The sequence below is a fragment of the Eubalaena glacialis genome, chromosome 2 (genome assembly GCF_028564815.1).
Source record: "Eubalaena glacialis isolate mEubGla1 chromosome 2, mEubGla1.1.hap2.+ XY, whole genome shotgun sequence".
Classification (NCBI taxonomy): domain Eukaryota; kingdom Metazoa; phylum Chordata; class Mammalia; order Artiodactyla; family Balaenidae; genus Eubalaena; species Eubalaena glacialis.
In genome coordinates, this window is record NC_083717.1 from 186,377,578 (window position 1) to 186,397,994 (window position 20,417).

Genomic DNA, 20,417 nt, shown 5'->3' on the forward strand with positions numbered 1-20,417 from the left:
GTTTTCCCATCTGTGAAGTGGGACTAATGTCAGTTCTGCCGGAAACAAAGATCTCTAGTTTTCTCAAACCACTCAGAAAGGAAGAGGATAAAAAAGTTACAGGCTTTGTCCATGATTACACAAATCTTTGCCAGGTTATAAGAGTCCTGGGTGTGAATCTCAAGAAGGTCACTCAATCTCGCTAAACTTCAGATTTCCGTCTATAAATAGGGGGAATAATGGCACCTACCTGATAGAGTTGTTATGAGGATTCAATGAGACAGAGCCTGGCACATAGTAGGTACTCAAAGCTGCTGCCATTATTATTATGCATCATTACTATGATCACCATCTTTGGTGCATGTGTTTGGCCAATGGGGTGAAGCTACCATCTGTGGGATTATGACTAAAGACCTCTAAGTCAGAATCCCGCACAGGCAGAACCATACAGCGGTACTGCAGGGCCCCAGTTGGCCTCGGATAGCCAGTTCCCCTCTGGTCCCGCCACGTGCCCCAGTGTGGAGCCCCCCTCTTCCCAGGAAACAGGGGTGCTGGTGGAAAGGGGGCTGCCCCCTCACCCATTACAAGACACATTACAAGACACATTCATGGGGAATGTAAACCATTTGAAGATGACCTACTTCTGGGTCAGGGTTTCATGAGTAGCAGAGCAGCTCCCTTGCTGCAACCTACTGAACATCAGTCCTTGACACAGGGTTTGAAAAAATAACAATAAAAGAAAACAAAAATTATCACCATCTAAATCATGGTCACCACCGTCACCACCATAATCACCATTATCATCATCATCACCACCATGTTCATCACTGTGTTCTTCATCATCACTTTCTTCACCTCCTTCTCCTCTTCCTCTTTCTTCTTCTTTTCCTCCCTCTCCTTGTTCCTCATCAACATCTTCATCATCAACACCCTCAATATCACCTGAAGGCCAATCTCACAAGTCCAAATGTCTAATGGGTTTCTTTGCTGCGATGTCCATGAAAGCAGCCAAAGGACATTTCCTAAATTCTAGAGGGACTGGCTGAGTTGCAACTTCATGGGAGTGCAGAGCCAAGAGCTGGCCACCCAGTAAAGTGGAGGCCCCACAGTCAAGATACAGCATGGTGCAGGGCAGGGGCCCAGTTCTCAGGAGCTTGGCCGACTGGGCTCCAGTGAAGACTCTGTCACACACTAGCTATGTCAATAACTTCTCTAAGCCTCAGTTTCCTTCTCTGCAAAATGGGGATAAAACACCTACCCCCATTTTCCAGGTTGTGGTGAGGACTCAAAGCAAAGTACATTTATACACCAATTAAAAAGTATATATGCTCTTGGGACTTCCCTGGTGTTCCAGTGGGTAAGACTCCACGCTCCCAATGCAGGGGGCCTGGGTTTGATCCCTGGTCGGGGAACTAGATCCCGCATGCCACAACTAAGATCCCGTGTGCCACAACTAAGAAGTCCACATGCCACATCTAAGAGTCCACATGCCACAACTAAGAAGCCTGCATGCTGCGACGAAGATCCCGCGTGCTGCAACTAAGACCTGGCGCAGCCAAAATAAATAAATAAATACATAAATAAATTTTAAAAAAAAGTATATACGCTCTTATTACTAGTACTATTATTATAGAATATACCTACTGGCTCCCTGAAGAACCAAAGGTTCACTTTCCAGGGTACCAAGTCAAGTGATGATAATGATAGTGATAATGATGATGATGTGGATGGTGATGACAGTAATGATGATGATGATAATGATACTGACGATGATGGTGAGGATGAGGATGAGGATGATAGTGGTGATGATGGTGGTAAGGATGATAATAATAATGATGATGATAACAGTGATGATGATGAGGATGGTGATGACAGTAATGATGATGATGGTGAGGATGAGGATGATGATAGTGATGATGATGGTGGTGGGATGATGCTGAGAGGAACTATGCAGGTGTTTCTGTGAGGTTCTGACCTGAGCACTTCTCTCTCTCGACCTCTCATAACTGAGTCATCTCACCCACTCTCCTGCCCCAACTATCTCCTCCAGGTTGATAACACTTGACCCTATGCCTCCAACTTCAGGTGTTCTCACTCACCAAAGGCCCTAGACACTGATTTTGTAAAAACAGACTTCTTATAACCCACACAATGGAGAAGCATTGCTGGCTGCATTTATCTCAGCAGTGACTTCAGGAGTGTGTGTGTGTGTGTGTGTGTGTGTGTGTGTGTGTGTGTGTGTGTGATAAGTCATTTAAATAGCTGAACGATGTCCACAGAGGAGACAGGATCTTCCCACAGCTGCTAGGCTGGGTCAGACCTGGCTGCCACGTGCTCTTACCCACCTACTCGACTCATGTAGCAATGCCTCAGTCTCTGGGGGCTCTAACTTGACTCTTTGACATTTCATGCTGACTTTGCCCAATTCCAAATCTCTGACCCACCCAGGAGAGGGAAAGAGGGTGAGGCAACATGTAGGCCCCCCCAGCCTGGGTTCACACCACAACTGAAAACCTGTAATTAATGGTCTCCTAAGTGGAGATCTGTGTCTAAGGGTCCTGTTTGCTTCTCCTTTCTCAGAGCTAACACTTTGCTTATTTAAGTGAGGAGTTGTGCCTTGGCCACGATCCTCTGGGGAAAACAACTCTGAAGGTCCAAAGCATGTTTGCATTTACAAGTGTTGACAAGGGGTGATCTTTTTCAAGGAGTCCTGCTGCCTGCCCCATGTCTATTCACACAGAGCTCACATCTTCGTTTTGAGGGACCAGAATTCTAAAATGCCCTCTAAAATAGAAGACACACTTTAATACGATTCTCAAATGCTTAGAAAACAAACGTGCGCGGGTGCGCGCACACACACACAAATAGGCATGAACTACTGTCTAAGAAGCCAACAAAGAAATTGACAGTCTCAGCTCTTCCCAGATCTGGGAGCTTCTCTGTGCCTCAGTTTCCCCATAGAAAGTACTACGTGTGTTCTGCCCCATTAGAGCTATCCAAAGAGAGAAGGGGCTTCCTCGGGAAGTGATAAGCTCCCCATTCCTTAGGGTGTGGAAGCATAGCGTTGATAGTACGTGGTGGTGGGGAGGAAACAGGTGATGTTGTGGAGGGTGATTAAATGCTTGAGTCCTCCAATATCTCCCACGAACCTGAGACCCTGCAGTTTTGAGGAGTTCAGGCAAGATGAGTTTATCACAGTAAATGTGATTTAATCTTCTGCCATTGATGAAAAAGGATGTGGGGGAAAGAAAAGGCTTGGAGTCCTGAGTTCTAACCCTGGCCCTGTCACTTCCCAGCTGTGTGGCCTAGGACAGGTCACTCAGCCTCTCTGAGCCTCAGTGCCTCCATCTGTCAAGGCAAAGGGAGACTGACACCTGCCTGCCAGAGTCATAAGGATAAATAGGGCAATGCAGGTTACGCTCAACATGCAAATGATGAGCCAAGATGCCAATGGTCCTTGGCAAATACTCATTCCTTTACTCCTCCAACTGCCCAGGGCAGATGGGCAGCTTCTACTAGACCCCTAAGCTTCCCCTTGCACCCGGTGGGCCAAGAATCAGACACTATCCACCTCCTCAGCTCCAACAGAAAGGAAGACACTGCTCTCCCTAAACGCCATCTCTTGGCCCCTTAGAGGCCCTCACATCCTCCTGCCACAGGGCCTTTGCACAGGTTATCCCTTCTGCTGGAAGACCCATTTCCCTCCTTTCTTCAATGCATCTGGTTATCTCCTACTGATCATTCTAATCTCAACTTGTGAGTCGCTTCCTCGGGGGAACCTTCCCTGCCTCTAAACCAAAAAAAGGCCCATTACACATTCTCATGGCACCAATACCTTTCCTTTGGGTTACCACTTAAAGTCTGTGTTCCCCTTGGCTCCTTGGAGGCAGGGTCTACATTAGTTTGGTTCATTGCTGTATCCTCAGCAATGTGCAATAAATATCTACTGAAAGAATGAAACAATGAATAAAAGGCTCTTTCCCTTCCTGTGCATCTGGCCATCTGCTCCTCCCTCGGTGCCTGTGGTGTGACCACGCAGACACTCACTGACCTGTCTGTGAACTGTCCACGCCGCCCTGATGGCTCCCCCAGAACATCTGGGCTGCACACATTAATGAACAACACCGAGCACACCCCAGCCCCGCGCTCAGCTCGCCTCCTCACTCACGGGCTTCCTGAGCTCCTGCCCAGCTCTGGGAGGTACCCTGTGCCCATTTCTCAGAGGAGGAAACTGAGCCCACAGGAAATAACCAGCCCAAGGTCACATGGACAGGCTCCAATTGCCAGCACAGCTCCACAGCCAGGCTCTTCCCACCATCCCATGTGGCATTTCCCATAAGAAACAGCAGCAACAATGACAAAAGTCCCCCTGGGCCTCTGTTGAAGCTGGTCCCACCCTGACCCGGGGTCCTGGGTATGGAAGTCCCACAGCAACACCACTTGGGCTTGCAGGGTCTTTCCCAGGAGTTAGTTCGGTCTCATTCTCCAGCACAAAGATGCTTCCAGGCCAGCACCAAGAGTTTAAGGTGATGGGCAGGGGCCAGCTTTTCTCTGGCTATTCAGGATGGACCAGCACCAATGCCCCTCACTAGACTCTCACTTGGCAATGAGTTCAGTCCCTGAAGGTCCCTCTGACAGATGCCAAGCCACATGCTGGCTGGCTTGCTCCCACTGGCTTTTCTCTAGAACCCCCAGCAGGGGGCTGCGTCTCCTTGACTGCTACAGGGAGTCTCAGGACATCACAGATCTTGGGCTGGGCCCTGCTCACAGCACCTTGAATATCTTCGTCGCTAAGTTCTTGGTGCCGAAGCACTGCGTTAGAGCCCACACTCACTCCCCAGGCATGCTCAGAGGCGCCGGAGAGCTCCCACCCAGGGACAGAAGGGCAGAGGCTGGGGTGGGGCGGGGTTAATGTTATCTCCTCACTGGGCCAGACTTGCATGAGATGGTCAGGCTACAGAACTGCGTTTTTCCAGCCCCCTGGCTTGGTTTTGGGGAGGATGAAGATGAGACGGTCTGAGCTGGTTTTTTGGAGGTGGTTTGGTGATTGATGGGAAGAACCTCTGGATGAAATGATCAGACTGAGGGGTGACCTTATTATTACTCAAGAGGGGACAGAGCCCCATTCAGCAGCAGATGTATGGACACAAGGCCCCCTTCCCTTCCCTTCCTTCCCTCATCTTTGCTCATCTGAGATCCATCCATGACCAGGCTCTTTTGAGTCTAGGACAGAACCAAGGTCAGTGAGGGTCTAGGGTGACCCAGAGGCATCCAGCTTGGAAGACTGGGCAGTGAGGATGCTTTGCTGATATGGGGACCGGGGTTTGGCTGGACACAGGGAATACAGGGAGGTCAGCTTTAGACACGCTGAGTCGAGGAGTCTCCCGGGTAAACATCCCACAGGCTTGGGCCTTGGGACTGAAGCTAGAAGGAGACCCAGACCAGCGATGGACCAGAGAGAGAGAGAGGCCTAGAGTCGGAGAACAAAGCCACGGCAGGAAGGAACTGCTGGGGAGAGAGTGAGTCGTGAGAGGGAAAGAGGCCCTGGAGAACCCGGTGGATGTGACCATGTAAGAAAGAGGCGCTGTATTTCTAGGGTCTCTGAGCAGTTGGTTCTTATTAATTATAAAAGAAATGAGAGCAGTTTCACAGGCGAGAAATTTGGCAGTCACCACCTTCATCACGTGATCAGAATCAGCATCACCAATATGGGGGTGTATCAATATCACATGTCTCCCAATAAGACGCACTAAGAACACAGCATCACTTGTGGGATACGCTTTCCAGAAATGCAGAGCAAGGAAACACTGGGGAAACCCAAAGTGAGGGACATTCTACAAAATATCTGGCCTGTACTCAAGAAGGTCAAGGTCAAGAAAAACTGAGGACTGGTCCCAGCTTAGAGGAAACTAAAGAGGTGTGATGGCTGAATGTAATGTGTGATCCTAGGTTGGATCCTGGACCGCGGAAAAAGGCTATAAAAGACTGTAAACGGTACATCCCTACAATGGAATGCTATTCTGTGTAAAAGGAAATGAAATATCAGCCACAAAAAGGCATGGAGGAAACTCAAGTGCATGTTGCTAAGTGAAAGAAGTAACAAGATCAGTGGTTGCTGGGGCTCTGGGGGAGGGGAGAGGGATAAAGAGGAAGAGCTGGGAGAAGGTTAAGGCAGTGACACCATTCTGTATGACACTGCAATGTCATCACACATTTGTCAAAACCCATAGAATGTGCAACACAAAAAGTGAGCCCTAATGTTAACTATGAACTCTGGTTAATAGTGATGATTTTTTAAAAGCATAGCTATTGAATGAATAATAAAGTGAACTAACAAATGAAAAGAAAAAAAAAGCATAGCTATTGTGAGAGAAAGTTATTGCCTAACATGGAAAACTCACTAAGAGATTTAGTGGGTTCTGAGATTTGGTTTTACAATATTTCTTCTGCTCTACCATGCTGAATGTAAGGTGCAGCACTATTTTACACACCCCTAAGAAAGAAAGAGACCCAACAACCAAGACGGAGCATCTGATTGGAGATCCCACATAATGCCAGGGCCACACAGGGCTATGCCTTCAGGGTCAGGGGAACCGAGGGTTAATCCCGCCCCACCGAAAGGGGAAGCAAGGAAATCCCAGGTCTTATCTTGGCACTGGGTGCGGGCAGGAAATAAAGTCTATCCTGAGAATTTGAACCTCAGTCCAGAGCTCCCAGAGGTGGGTCATCTAAATTGACACAATCAGTGTGGTCCAATGGAAAACAAAACTCAACCTCCAAGGAGAGATTTTAATTTAAAGAAATCTCAGGTGGAAAGTGTCCCGGGTGGTGGAAAATAGTAAGTCCCAGTCTTCGCTGGAAAAACTAGATTGTAATAGGTCACCCCCATTCCAGAGAGGTGAAAATGTGAATAATTACGAGTCTAAAACATGTGAAATATGGGCAAGTGAATAAAGTGCCACTCTTGAGTCTCTCACCATCTGGACCCATCTCGCAGAGGCCACAGCATGGGATGCCCAGGAGGAACCTGCCCGCCACGCCTGCACACGGGCATGTGGCGCTGCCTAGTTCACGCCGGCAAAGGCAAACATTGGCAAATCTGCTCCTCAGCTAACAGGCTGTCTCAGGTACGACCACTTCCCTGCACCGATGCAGGAATTTAGTCGACTCACAGCCCAACAGCAGCTCGAAAAGCAATGACATTTCACGTGTCTGATTGCTTCAAGCAGACATATCCGGTGGCACTGAGCTGGCAAGTGTGTAGGCAGCTGCAAATTTAATAAATCTTAATTATTCTGTTTATATAAACAAGCAGGCTGAAGCCACTGACGTAGTTGGAGCTTTCAGTGGCTTGGTGTGCGGAGAGGAAAAAAGTGTGGAGAGCGAACTGCTCATAAATAATTAGCTTTGGGGCAGGGTTTTTTTTTTTTTTCCCCCTTCCCTTTGGACTAAAAATAATATATGGAATGTTTTTAAGTTGGCAAGATTACAACCTCGGAAAACAGCACCTATTTTCTACCTGTCAGACCTGCGTGTGTATGTGCAGAACCCCGCACACGCATGTGCGCACCCCTCCCAGCAAAACAATACCAGAGCCGCACCAGCGGGAGGATCCCCCCCACTGCTCCCCCCAGAAGTGGCATTATCCCTCTGCCATCAGGAAGGGAAGCAGAGGCAGTGACTGCAGCCCTCTCCTCGGTCCTCATTTACGTGGCAATTAAGAAAAAAAAAACCAAAAAACAAACCGGTCATGAAGAACCTAGGGGCAAGACAGGAATAAAGACGCAGACCTACTAGAGAATGGACTTGAGGACACGGGGAGGGGGAAGGGTAAGCTGTGACAAAGTGAGAGAGTGGCATGGACATATATACACTACCAAATGTAAAACAGATAGCTAGTGGGAAGCAGCCACATAGCACAGGGAGATCAGCTCGGTGCTTTGTGACCACCTAGAGGGGTGGGATAGGGAGGGTGGGAGGGAGGGAGACGCAAGAGGGAAGAGATATGGGGATATATGTATATGTATAACTGATTCACTGTTATAAAGCAGAAACTAACACACCATTGTAAAGCAATTATACTCCAATAAAGATGTTTAAAAAATAAATAAATAATATTTAAAAAAAAAAAAAAAGAATCTGCTGGTTTACAATAAGAACTATTAGTTCAGCGGACCCGCATTTTATTCCTTGGAAAACCCTGGTTAAATGACTCGCCAACAGTCACACACACTAATGGTGGATCCTGGATTCAGATCCAGAGCGTACAGCAGCGGTTCTCAAAGTCTGGTCCCCAGGCCAGCAGCATCATCACCTGGGAGCTCGATGGAAATGCAGATCCTAGGGCCACCCCAGACCTAATGCATCAGAAACTCTGGATGTGGGACCCAGAAATCTGTGCTGAAACAAGTTCATATAAAGGAGCCCCAGACGGCCTCTGTAGATTGGCTTCCGAGCTGCTTGCTTCTTCACAGGGGGCTGAGACCCATGAGCTCAAAAGCCAGCCAGCACCAAACTCAAACTTTCACACATCCATTTGTTTTTACATGAAGCCTGAATAAGCAGATTTTTTTTAGCCATTTAGAGCCTGCCTGCTTTGCATATCCCACGAAACTGTGCCCAATGTCGGACAGTCATAGATAAGATCAACCCTGTAGCTGTAAAGACCTCAAGCCACTGCTGTCCTCGGGCCGTCCCTGGCCAGAGACTCGACATCGACATCGGGAGGGCAACACCAGCTGTGGGTGTGGGCCTCTCTCCCAAACCCCTCCACCCAGCACTCCCCGAGCAGGCCTTTGCTCTGGTGAGCTATCCCAAGTACCTAAAACAGTGCTTGGTACAAAGTCAGTGCTCAGTACATATCTGTGAAATGAACAAATGAATGAATGAATGAGGAGCCAGCCAATGAACGTAAGGCTGTGAACACTCCACATGAACCCGGTTTCAGGCTGCCAGGGACCTGAGTCTGCACTGGAGGGCCGGTGTCAGCCAGCCAGGCGTCCCCCTACTCAAAAACACCACAGGACCCAGACATGACTGCCCCGGACTCTGGCCTGGGAGCTACATAGATGGGGGCTCCCAACCAGAGTGGCTTCAGGAGCAGGAGCTGGAGACAGCCTGGACACTGGGCCCTGAGCCCCCCTGTGCCACCAGGAGTCACAGGCTGGGCTGTGTGGGCCACCCTGCCTTCCTGATGTGCTCCCCTACTTCATGAGGAGGCCCTCTGTTCTTCTAAATTAGGGGGGAAACCAGGGCTTCCGGGTCTCCTCTAAAGAACGAACAATAGTTCACATGATCTTCAAAATTCGTTCATGAAGTAAATAAAGTCGGCACTGATGGTTCCATTTTACAGATGGGGAAAGTAAGCCCCAAGAGTCAAAGCAACTTGCCCAAGGCCGCAAAGCTGGTGGACGCCAGGCCCAGAGCACAGCATTGGTCCTGTGACTGCCCCAGCCGGTCCCGGGGACACCTGCTGTCCCACAGATGGAGACATGAACACCAGCTGGAGACCAAGAAGTCCAGGTGGACAGAGCCCCTGGGAACACAGACTGCAGGGCCCGAGAGAGCTCGTGGCCCCGGGGCTCTTTGGAGCAGAGCGTGCTGCAGGCTCACGTCACGAGGTGACGCTTGTCAGCACAGCAAGCGTGCTCTCAGAAAAGGTGGCACTGGGGACACCAACTTACACTGGGCTTTTCCAGAAGTGGGGAGAGCCTCCAGCCCCCAGGGATGCTTTCTCCAAGGCACAGTGTGGATGGTTCAGTGTGGGCTTAGGAGGCACAGGCCAGAGGCCACTCAGGAGCCGTGTGCCTTGACTGGACATGTCACTCGATCTTGCCTTTCCTTGTTTTCCTCATGCTTAACATGGCGGTAACGATGCCTGCTGGGTGTCTAGGGGACAGTTAAGTGAAACGCCCTCACTGCGATCTGGCACAGAATCTGGCACACGCTGGATGGTCAACACGTAGCATCTACAGTAATAATTCTTATTCCTCATTATTACTATGATTACTGCTGTTACTGTCGTGGCTTTGGCCTGCAAGCCCGGCGGGAGGGGCTCTGAGCGCTTCACCCCTTCCTCTTTTGTCCCCCCTGGATGCCCGTCTACTACTCAGGTGGCCGCGAGGTCCCGTGACCCGGAATGGTCCAGGTTTCCTGGGACCGTCCCAGTCTACGACTGCTGTCACCGCAGTGTCCTTGCTCACTCCTCCCGTGTCCTGTCACAGCTGAGAACACTCTGTGCATCCCTGAGAGCAAGGACCCCCGGGGCCCAGCACAGTGCAGCCCAGAGCCGATTCCCCAGAAACGTCCCTCAGACCTCATGGAAACTTCCAGAAAGCCCAGGGGTCCTGCCCCAGCGTCACAGGCCCGCCAACCCTCCAAACGCCCTGCCCTCTAGCTGTGTGGAAGAGATGGCAGACACGGTACCTTTTGGAATCCAGTCGGCTCCCCCCCTGGAGAACTCTGCGTCTGTTATTTTAGGGAAGGAGAGGAAAAGGGAAAAAAAAAAAAAGAAGTTAAGTGAGTGAAACTTAAATCCCAGCAGAGCCTGTAATGGAATATTCATTTGGTCAGGGGAGTGTTTCTTTAAAACTTCTGGTCGTCTGGACCGGCTGAAGCAGCAGGTGATTCAATTTAATGAGCTTTTTAACACGCATGGGGCCCAGGTGGGATCCTGTCTGGGAAGGCCTGGGCCAAGGCCACGGGCGTGCTGACCTGGCTGGGGCTGGGGTGACACCTAGTGGCCGACAGGGCTGTTTCAGGGCCAGAAAAGCTGCAGCCCCGAAGCTCGGAGTCTGGGGTCTGAGGGCCTAAAGGGCTCCAGGAGGCCACCCACCCTGTCCTTGGATTAACCTCCGTGACTCAATTTCCCTATCAGTTCTCAGGGAAAAATAACGGTACCTCCATTATAAGGCCGTAATGAGGACATAGCATTTAATAAAGGCTGTTATGAGTTTAGCTATTATTATTGTTTTGTGTGAGACCTGGGGGCGCCTAGGGGGAAGGTGCTTCCTCAGCGTCACAAAGCAGGTTAGTGGAGGAGGGGGCCTAGATCGCAGCTCCCACTCCAGCGTTCCCTCTGTCATGCCTCTAACACCAGGGTGTGTTTGGTGCTGGCTTTGCCCCTTCCTAGCCATGTGAACTTGGGTGAGTTCTTTAACTCCTCAGAGTCTTAGCCCCACTCTGAAGGCTGGAGATGCAATTACTCTGGCAGAGGGCTGCTGTAAGCACTGAATGGGACGATGCACGTAACGGTTTCAGGTTGGTAAGTAGCAAAGGTGTTGTTATTGGAGCTCCAGCCTCACTGGGTGGCAGGAGGGCCAAATGACAAATTGCAAGTCAAGCGCCTAGGACCCATGAGTCTCCGTCTCCTCTCTCTGAGTGGTCCCCTCAGCCTGGTCTGTGGAGGCATGGGGCAGAGTGGATGCGGGCCCAGCTGTCTCCCCAGGGCCTGGGACCTGTGCATCCTTAGCACCTACCAGCAGGTGGCCGGAGTCCTTTAGTTTGGACTTGTAGAGCATCCACCGGTAGCGCAGATCCTCCAGCTTATCTGAGGACCCCCTTGCTGGCCTGAGACGAAGGAGGTTTTCAAAGAGACGCTGACCTTCTGGTAACCGAGCCTCCAGCTCCTAGAGGGAGAAAGACAGGGTCATGTGTGCCTTCCAAATGGCCGAGGAGGTCCCACCTGGTTGGTAAGGAGGAGCCAATCAAATTTCACTTGAGAGGCAGCCAACAGAATAAGGCCCTGTGTGATAAACTTGGGAGGTTGAACTCTATACTGAAATGTTTTCATTGGGGGAAGACAAGGTCATATTTAGGATTCTGAATGGTCACTCTGGCTACAGAATGAGCCATTACTGAGATGAGGACCCAGCAGGAAGGAGGGAGGCCAGCTTGGAGGCTATTGTCATAGTCAAGGTCAAAAATGATAAACGCCTAGATTAAGACAGTGGTAGTGAGGAAACAAACAACAAAAACCCAGGAGATGGAATCAAGAAGGGCTTGGCGACTAATTCGATGTGGGAGAAGGAGAAAGATTTGTGGTAGATGGATTATCCCTCCAGCCCCCTGCCATATCCACGCCTTTTGCAATATGACTTTGCAATATTTCCCATCAAGAGGTGGAGTCTATTTTCTCTGCCCTTGAATCTGAGCTGGCCTTGTGACTTTTTTTGTCCAACAGAATGCAGGGGAAACGATGTGGTGCCAGTTTCTAGCCTAGGCCTGAAAAGGCCTTGCAGGCTCCCACTCGCTCTCTCAGACCCTGCCTCTGTTCTGGGCAGCCCAGGCTGTCCTGCAGGAGGATAAGAGATGTGTGGTGCACCTCATGCTCATCTCGAATAGCCCACCAACCTCCAGAGTACAGCCACCCTGCTGGTCTACAAATAAGGGCACCCAGCCAAGATCAGAAGCGCTGCCCAGCTGACCTCAGTCTGAACTGCCAAAGTTCAGAATCATGAATTAAATAAACAGTTGTTCTCTTAAGATACAAACTGTTGGAATGGCTTGCTACATAGCAAGGGTTAACTGACAAAAGAATTTTGATTAGTCGTGATATTTTCCAAGTCGGGGACTATAGCAGTAGGCTGAATGAATAGATGAATGAATGGATGGTTCTTCTAAAATATTTGAAGCAAAAAAGTTTTCTTCTTTTTTTTTTTTTTTTTACAAATTTATTTATTTATTTTTGGCTGCGTTGGGTCTTCATTGCTGCATGCGGGTTTCTCATTGCGGTGGCTTCTCTCGTTGAGGATCACGGGCTTTAGGCGCGCGGGCTTCAGTAGTTGAGGCTCGCGGGCTCTAGAGCGCAGGCTCAGTAGTTGTGGCGCGCGGGCTTAGTTGCTCCACGGCATGTGGGATCTTCCCGGACCAGGGCTCGAAACCTTGTCCCCTGCATTGGCAGGCGGATTCTTAACCACTGCGCCACCAGGGAAGCCCTGAGGCAAAAAAGTTTTAAAACTATTATTTATACACAAGCCAGAACAGCTCAAGAGCTATGTATGTGCTCCTGTTTTTAGAACTCCCTGGCGACAAGCACATCTCTGGGGGCAGATCCTTCGGAAGCAGGGCCTTTCCTTGGGAACAAACCTGCAGCTTTGTTTCTCTGGTCCTCAGGTCCGTGGCGGTGGCAGTTCTCATGGCGATGATTCTAACCAACTTGGAATTATCCACCTGCAACCACTGCTCGAAGTTCCTCAGGAGCTGGGAGAAATCTTCACAGCTGCCTTCCTCCTCCTGACGCACATTTGCCTGCGGGAGGGCACAGCATGACCAACGCATGAGAGTTTCTGAAAACAGTCCACTAGCCATATGTCTTGGGGATTCCATCTGAGCAGAGGGGTGGAGCTGAGGATGCCCAAACGGTGATAAGAGACACCTAGGGGGCGCGGTGGGGGATGAGGAATGCATCTCTACTCAATGTGGCCATGTTTAGGGGCCAAGGACATTCCTCACTGTCACCTCCCTGGTCTCCTGGAGACAGCCAGCATCATCCCTTACCAGGATGTCTATAACAGTGGTCACCTTCTGCCACTTTTGTCCCCCTCCAGGCTATGCGGCCAGAGCGATCTATCTAAAATGCAAGTCCACTCAGCTGAGCCTCATTAATACACTTTAGTGGCCTCTCACACTCCTTGATGTGGCCTGAGGGCCTCAGATCCCGGCTCTGCCTGGCTCTGCAGACCGTGCCACCTGCCCCATCCTCTGAGCCAGAGCCAACAGACGTCTCGGCCCCTGGCGCCAGTGCTCTCTCCCTCGGTCTTTGCACACGTGGCCTCCTCTACGTGGGATGCACCCCCTCCACTCCTCTCCTTGACTCCCACTCCGCCGTGAGGATCCCCCGACATTTCCTTTCTCCCAGGAGGGCTTCGCTACCCCAGGTCCCATCACTCTGCAACAAGCTGCCATAGCACCTGGCCCCTCTGCCTCCGAGAAAAGCATGTTCTGTAAACCCTTATTCTATTGGCTTGTGGTTCCCATTTCCTTGCACCTCAAAATGTGCTCCGAGGCCCAGCAGCCTAAGCATCGCCTGGGAGCTTGTAGAAATGCAGAGTGACGGGCCCCAGCCCAGACCTGCTGAATCAGAATCTGCCTTTTAACACGATCTGGCGGCACATGACAATCTGAAAAGCTCTGTGCTGGATTCTACGTCCTCTGAGGGTTGGAAGTGTCTCTGTTTTAATGACAGCTGTGTCCCAGCTCCAAGCACAGCCCTCAGAACACAGTAACAGTCAGAAGTGCCTTCTGGATGGGGAAATGAAAGAATGAATGGGAAAACAACTGAACGGACGTGTTGTCTTTGAAGAAAAAGGAATGGATTTCTTTTCAATGTGGTTTCATTTTTTAAAGCCAGTCAAGGGAAGGGATGGATGATACAATGTAGTTAGGTTAGTTCTTTTTACAAAATACAGTTTAGGGCACAAAAAATACCCATCTTGTGTGCTTTCAGTTTGCATCTGGGGTCAGCAGGAAGCTTCCAACTCCGACACTCCTCCCTGCAAAGGCAGTAGCCGGGGTTTCTGAGGGTGAGGGCCTATCTGCCCGAGGGATGCCTGGGACCTTCCCTAGTGGGGACCCCTGGGTCTGGGGTCTCAGAGTTCCTCGTCCAGTGGCACAGGGAGCTCTTGTGCCACTACCGGGCAGGCTCACCTGAGATGGGACATGGTCCAGACCTGAGCTGAGCATGTGGCCCCAGGCAGGGAAGGGACTTTGCTGGAGACAGCTTCCCACCATCAACTGACTCAGGATCTGGTCCCTCCCCGGAAGCCCCACTAGACGGACTCACCTGACGGTGGTGTCGGGAAATAAGATCCGTGGGGGTGATGAGAAACCCAGTCTTTGGGATGTTGTTGGTGAAAATCATTTTCTTCCCCAAATCCACTTCCATCCTCTGCAGCTGCCGGTTTCTGATGAGGCTGAGAAGACAAATCAGCCCAGTCAACGTGGTGATGGGATGGGGACTCCCCGGGTCACGGGAGAAGGAACAGAATTAGGGCACCAGGCTGTGGGAGCCGACTTCTGGTCTTCACAAGCCCATGCCTGTCCTTCGGGTTTGTCAGAACCGCCCCAGGGCACCTGCATCTCCAGTTTCCTGCTAGAGACTCACATTACTGTCATCAAGGTGCATATACCCATCAATGCAGGTGAGGCCCAAGCCAGAAGGGGCTGGAGGCTAATTCCCAAGCTGAGGCGTTTCCTTGCTCTTAGTGCCTCTACTTAGAATTGCCTGGAGATTCCCGGGGGCAGCTGGCACCACGGCTGGCACACAGACCCCAGCCATCTGTTCTAGGAGCGCGGCTGAGCTCTCCCTGGCTGGGAAGGGGGCTGTCCGAGACCAGGCACAGAGCCGGGAGCCCTCTCACCTCAGCAGGCTTTCCCCCAGCAGCCTCAGGGCCCCCCAAGACTCCACCAGCTCCTGCAGCTCCTTCTGGACCACAGCAGCCCCCTCCGGAGAAGACTTCTCCATCACCAGCCGGCCGTGCGCTTCAATCAGGGGCAGCTGGGCCTCCTTCCCCGGGAATTCGTCTAGCAGCTTCTGAAGGACACACACACACACACACAGAGTAAGGTCCTGGGGAGGGGGGGGTCTCTGCTCCCCAGTATGAGAGCACTGGCTCCCCAAACCTGCTTTTTTGGGATGCAGGGGACAGAATCTCTCTGTGGGGAGAGCCCTCTCACCTCGACATCGACCTCTCGGGACTGGGCATCCCATGGGCCCGTGTCCCCGCGGTGGGCCTCCAGCTTCTGTGTGAGCACGGAGATCCACTGTCGCAGCTCCAGAAGCTCGTGGCTGAAGGTGCAATGTTCCCGCACGCTCTGTTGGCACGTGTCCACAAGGTCCTGCAGCACAGCCCCGGGGGACCCAGGCTGAGACCCCACCCTGCAGGACCCTCAGTCCTGCCCGAGCCCTGGGGGAGGATGGCCCCCAGGGCTCCCCACCCAGCCAAGAGCATGAGGGGTTGGTCTTCTCTTCTGCACAGCGCAAGGAATTTACCCCAGAAAGACCAACTCTGGTTTAAAGTGCCTATAAGCCTGTCCTACTTTTATGGAAAGTACCAGGTCTGGGTGAGGGTGCAGGCAATGGGAGCTCTCATCTGTCATGGGTTTGGGCGTAAACTGGTACAACCACTTGGGAAGACCGTAGGTCTGTATCTACTAAAACCCAACACTGGCATCCCTATGACCCAACCGTTTCATTCCTGCATGTAACCCATCAGATGTGAACATATCTTCACCAAAAGGCACATGTGTGCTGTTACTTGTGAGAGCCCCAGACTGGAAACTACCCAAGTGCCTGTCAATGGTAGATGGATAAATGCATTGAGGTACATTCACAGGATGGGATATTTCACCTCCGCCGCAGCCAGAATGAACAATCTACACAACAATCTAGTGCAACATTATGGATGGATTTACAGCCATCATGTGGAGACCTAGAAGCCAGAAACAAAATGAAACATTCTGTCTGACTCATTTGAAGTAACGTATAAAATCAGGCAAACCCAATCGATGCCATGCCAAGTCGAAGGTCAGAGTTACTTGCAGGTGTCAAGCGGCAACTGGAGGGGGCACGAGGACAGGTATTGTTCTGTGTTGTGATCTGGGTGCTGGTAACGCAGATTTTTTGTTTTTACAAATGCATTGAGCTGCATACTTAGATGTTCACTTTTCTGTATATGATTATACTTTGACAAAAAGTCTTTAAAGTGGTCTTGCTTTGTTTCCCCTCCCCTGAGTCAATCATGGCTCAGCTCTCTGGGACCTTGTTCATCTCTGTCTCCACAAAAGGTGGGTCCTGTATCCAGCAGAGTAACCATTCTCTGTCCTCCTGGTCACCCAGCCTGAGACCCTCGAAGCCCCTCCCTCTCAGCCCACCACAGGCCAGTCAGACCCCAGGGTCTGTGGTCTCCTCTCTCGCTGTGATTCTCAGTTTAGGTCCTTGTGATTCTTTGCTGGGCCACCGTAGGGCCTGCCTTCCTGCATTCCAGACACTGGCTGACACCACTGGCTGCCACTAGAAGCTGGGGACTTCCCTGCACTGTCGCTACCAGCGTCTCGTCCTGTCCCCTGTGCACCAACATCAGACGCAATGCCTTCAATAGCCACCCCCCTTGCTCAGTGGGGTATGTGCCCCCCAGGGGGACAGGAAGATCTCCTGGGCTATGGGGGAAGGACTTATTAGAACTTACTAGACTTAAAGAGCACCGAGCACCAAAATAATAAAAGAGGGGCAATACTTCTTTGAAGAAGCATTTAAACAATAAAGAAAGAAGTATGAGAGAAATGGAATATCACCATTTTGCAATCCTGGCGATGCTCAGCTAATACTTCTCATTATTATAACAATCCATTAGCTCATCATTTGGAGGCAGGCATGAAAGCTGATGTCTGCTGCTTCTGTGGCCTCTGCAGGCCCCTGAAGAGCAAGGACAGTGGTTCCTACCTATTTCTCTACTTCCCCGGTCCCAACCTTGAGCCACACGCTGTTAATTTATTAAATGGAATTAAATGCATTCATCCAGACCTTATGCCTCGATTAAGACCAACAGTGCAGAGCTACCCCACACCTCGCAAGGTTTTCTCACGTCCTACTGATGTCCACAGAGGTGAAAAGCCTGTTTATCGTGACCCGAGCTTAGAGTCTTACTCCAGTACTCTCATCACTAGAGGCATTTGTAGCTGTTGAGTAGAGCGAGTGCATTCTGACCACCACCGATGTCTTTGGTGTAGCCTTCTTGGAGCACCTACTTCATCAAAAGGCATTATTTTATTTTATTTTATTTTTCTAAAAGGTTATTTTATGACATAGGCTTTTTCTTTTCTTTTAATGTATTTATTTATTTTTGGCTGCGCTGGGTCTTTGTTGCTGCGTGCGGGCTTTCTCTAGTTGCAGCGAGCGGGGGCTATTCTTTGTTGCGGTGCGCGGGCTTCTCACTGCGGTGGCTTCTCTTATCGTGGAGCATGGGCTCTAGGTGTGTGGGCTTCAGTAGTTGCGGCACGCGGGCTCAGTAGTTGTGGCGCACGGGCTTAGTTGCTCCTCAGCATGTGGGATCTTCCCTGACCAGGGCTCAAACCTGTGTCCCCTGCATTGGCAGGTAGATTCTTAACCACTGCGCCACCAGTGGTTTATTTAAAAATAAACTTTATTTATTTTTTAAATTGAAGTATAGTTGATTTACAACGTTTCAGGTGTACAGCAAAGTGATTCAGTTATATGTACATATATATGTATATATATATATATTCTTTTTCAGATTCTTTTCCATTATAGGTTATTATAAGGCATTATTTTATTATAATTACTCTCCTTTTATTTCTCTTTTTGATAATAGAAAAAGCGTAATATTAAATTTTAAAATTGTGCAGGTAACTCTATGAATTTCAGGGTTGCAAAGAAGTTGTCAGGAATATTTGTTATTAACATAGGGCATGCAGGGTCCGGAAGGGTGGAGAACCCTGTCTTAGACTAGCGTTCTTGAGCTGTGGCTGCCTGAAAGCTGGCTTTGCAGGCCTGGGGCACTTGTTACAAATGCAGACCCAGGACTCCATTTAAATCAGTGTCAGGGTGGGGTTGGAGCCTGCATTTCAACTTGTCCTCAGGCCAGTTTTGAAGGAGCCATCCCACTACCCACACCTACTGGCCATCCCACCACCAAAGGGGCATCGATCCTGGGCGGACCCCAGCAAGATCCAGGTGGCCACTAGAGGGCACTGCATACGGGGCTTACGGCCACCAGGACCCACCTTTCAACCTGGCATTACCGCAGCAAACGTGCCGGGGGCTGCTGCGTGTGTGCAGCCTGGTCCGTGCTTTGGCCTCCTGGCACACGTGGAATGGTGTGCTTAACTTGTTGCTGACTCCGTTGTCCATCTACCCACCAGAACTTAACCCCAGGAGAGCAGGGGCCTTGGCTGTCCTGCTCGTGCTGCCTCAATCCTTAGAGCCCAGAACACTGCCTGGCATACAGGAGGTGCTCAGTAATTGAGGTGCTCCTGAATGAATGAGGAAGGGAAGACAGGAAGGGAGAAAGAAAAAGAAGGGTTGGAAGGAACGAAGGAAGAAAAGAGGGAGAAAGTCCCCAGGAGTGTCAGATGTCTCTGTCACAGCACAGACCCTCCGCTGGCCCCTTACCTCCAGAGACCGGTGCAGGGTCCGGTGGTCAGAGGAGAGCTGGTCCAGTCTGTGCTGGTGGTGGGAGTTCCCCTGGACGAGAGGCCTCATGGCCTCCACCTGCACCCCCAGGTCCAGCCCCTCCTCCTGTAGCCCCTGCAGGAGAGGAAGGAACGAGTGGAGCACGCTTTCTGCTTCTCCTTGTGGAGGCTGATCAGGGCGGGGGCTCCGAGTGGGAGAGACGGGGAGGGTCCCGGGACCGTGGGACTCCCCCTCTCCATCCGCTGCACCATATGCTGTCTGATGGGCCCACTCTCAGGACTGGTGAGAATTTTTTAAATGAGATGAAAATATTCTGAGACACCATGAAAATAAACTGCTGAAGACCAGAAGGCGTCTCTGGGGGACAAACTCACGTCTGGACTCATACTTGATGACCACCTCTTAATATGAAAAATCACATCTCAGCTTTAGTTTTGAAGCCCCAAATGCATCATTTTTAATACCTTCCAAAGAACACTCCCAGGTAGGTACGAGCTGTGCCTTGGTTTTAAAAAGATGATTGTTGTTTCACGTGCATTTTCAAAACCGGCAAGCTCCTCATGCAGCCAACAGTTATTCATGATCGGCCTACGTACAGTCCATGTGTTTTCAAACATTTATTCCTAATCCCCAAATCATTTATTTAACTGAAGGCCTCTGGACTCATTAGGAACACTTAGTGAAGCAACTTTAAAAGTAAATATTCATGTTAGACTTTGGAACCATGGAGTAAGCAAAAGGACAGCCTATCATTTTGTTAGGCTCAAGAATCAGCCATTTGGAGGTGCTAAAGGCCTTGCTGAGGCCAGGAACCAACAGGTATATCAGCAGAGATTCATTTGAGGTGAAAGGTCAGTTCTCAAGGGAGGGTCTAAATATCTGGCTCGGGCTGGCTGCTGCTTTGCTGGTTACTGTTACTGCAGGGGGCTGCTTCTAGGCACAGCTGAGCATCTGAGCAGAGGTGACTCAGGCCCGACAGACCTCTTACCTGCAACCTCGAAAGCTGGGCCTGTTTCCCAGGAAGGTCCCGCTGAAGCCCATTCTCAGCGTGGACCCTGATTTGGAGGTCTGAGAGCCTTCTCTGCAGGGGATCAAAAGCCGCTCCGAAATCTTTGTGTTGAGCGAGTGAGCTCTGCGGAGACAGAACAGGCAGCACACAAATCAGCTTTCTTCTCAGGCTCCCTGTGGCACAACCTGACACTCACAGACTAGCTGCTCTATCTCCAGCCTTCTCCTGGCTGGCTCGTACTCACTCAGGCGCCGCCCCCTCCAGGAAGCCTTCCTGGAG

General features: G+C 50.6%; 1 protein-coding gene across 7 annotated transcripts in view; it reads right to left on the reverse strand.

The window, feature by feature from the left end:
* The window catches only part of SYNE3 (spectrin repeat containing nuclear envelope family member 3), a 105,060-nt gene that overhangs the window by 17,143 nt on the left and 67,500 nt on the right, over nt 1-20,417 (reverse strand). For 4 of the 7 annotated variants that reach the window (XR_009699448.1, XM_061181216.1, XM_061181220.1 and 1 more), the window contains exons 10-17: nt 20,118-20,261; nt 19,109-19,243; nt 15,655-15,816; nt 15,339-15,511; nt 14,762-14,891; nt 13,066-13,227; nt 11,457-11,606; nt 10,405-10,446 (exon numbers count right to left, since the gene is read on the reverse strand). Coding sequence is in view for 6 of the 7 variants with exons in the window: in XM_061181216.1 (XP_061037199.1) it covers nt 10,405-10,446; nt 11,457-11,606; nt 13,066-13,227; nt 14,762-14,891; nt 15,339-15,511; nt 15,655-15,816; nt 19,109-19,243; nt 20,118-20,261 (1,098 nt within the window). In the remaining variant the exon portion in view is untranslated. Of the gene's footprint in view, nt 1-18; nt 36-10,404; nt 10,447-11,456; nt 11,607-12,566; nt 12,915-13,065; nt 13,228-14,761; nt 14,892-15,338; nt 15,512-15,654; nt 15,817-18,788; nt 18,970-19,108; nt 19,244-20,117; nt 20,262-20,417 lie in introns of those variants that run through there. The other 3 variants (XM_061181218.1, XM_061181219.1, XM_061181221.1) reach the window with 3 other exon arrangements.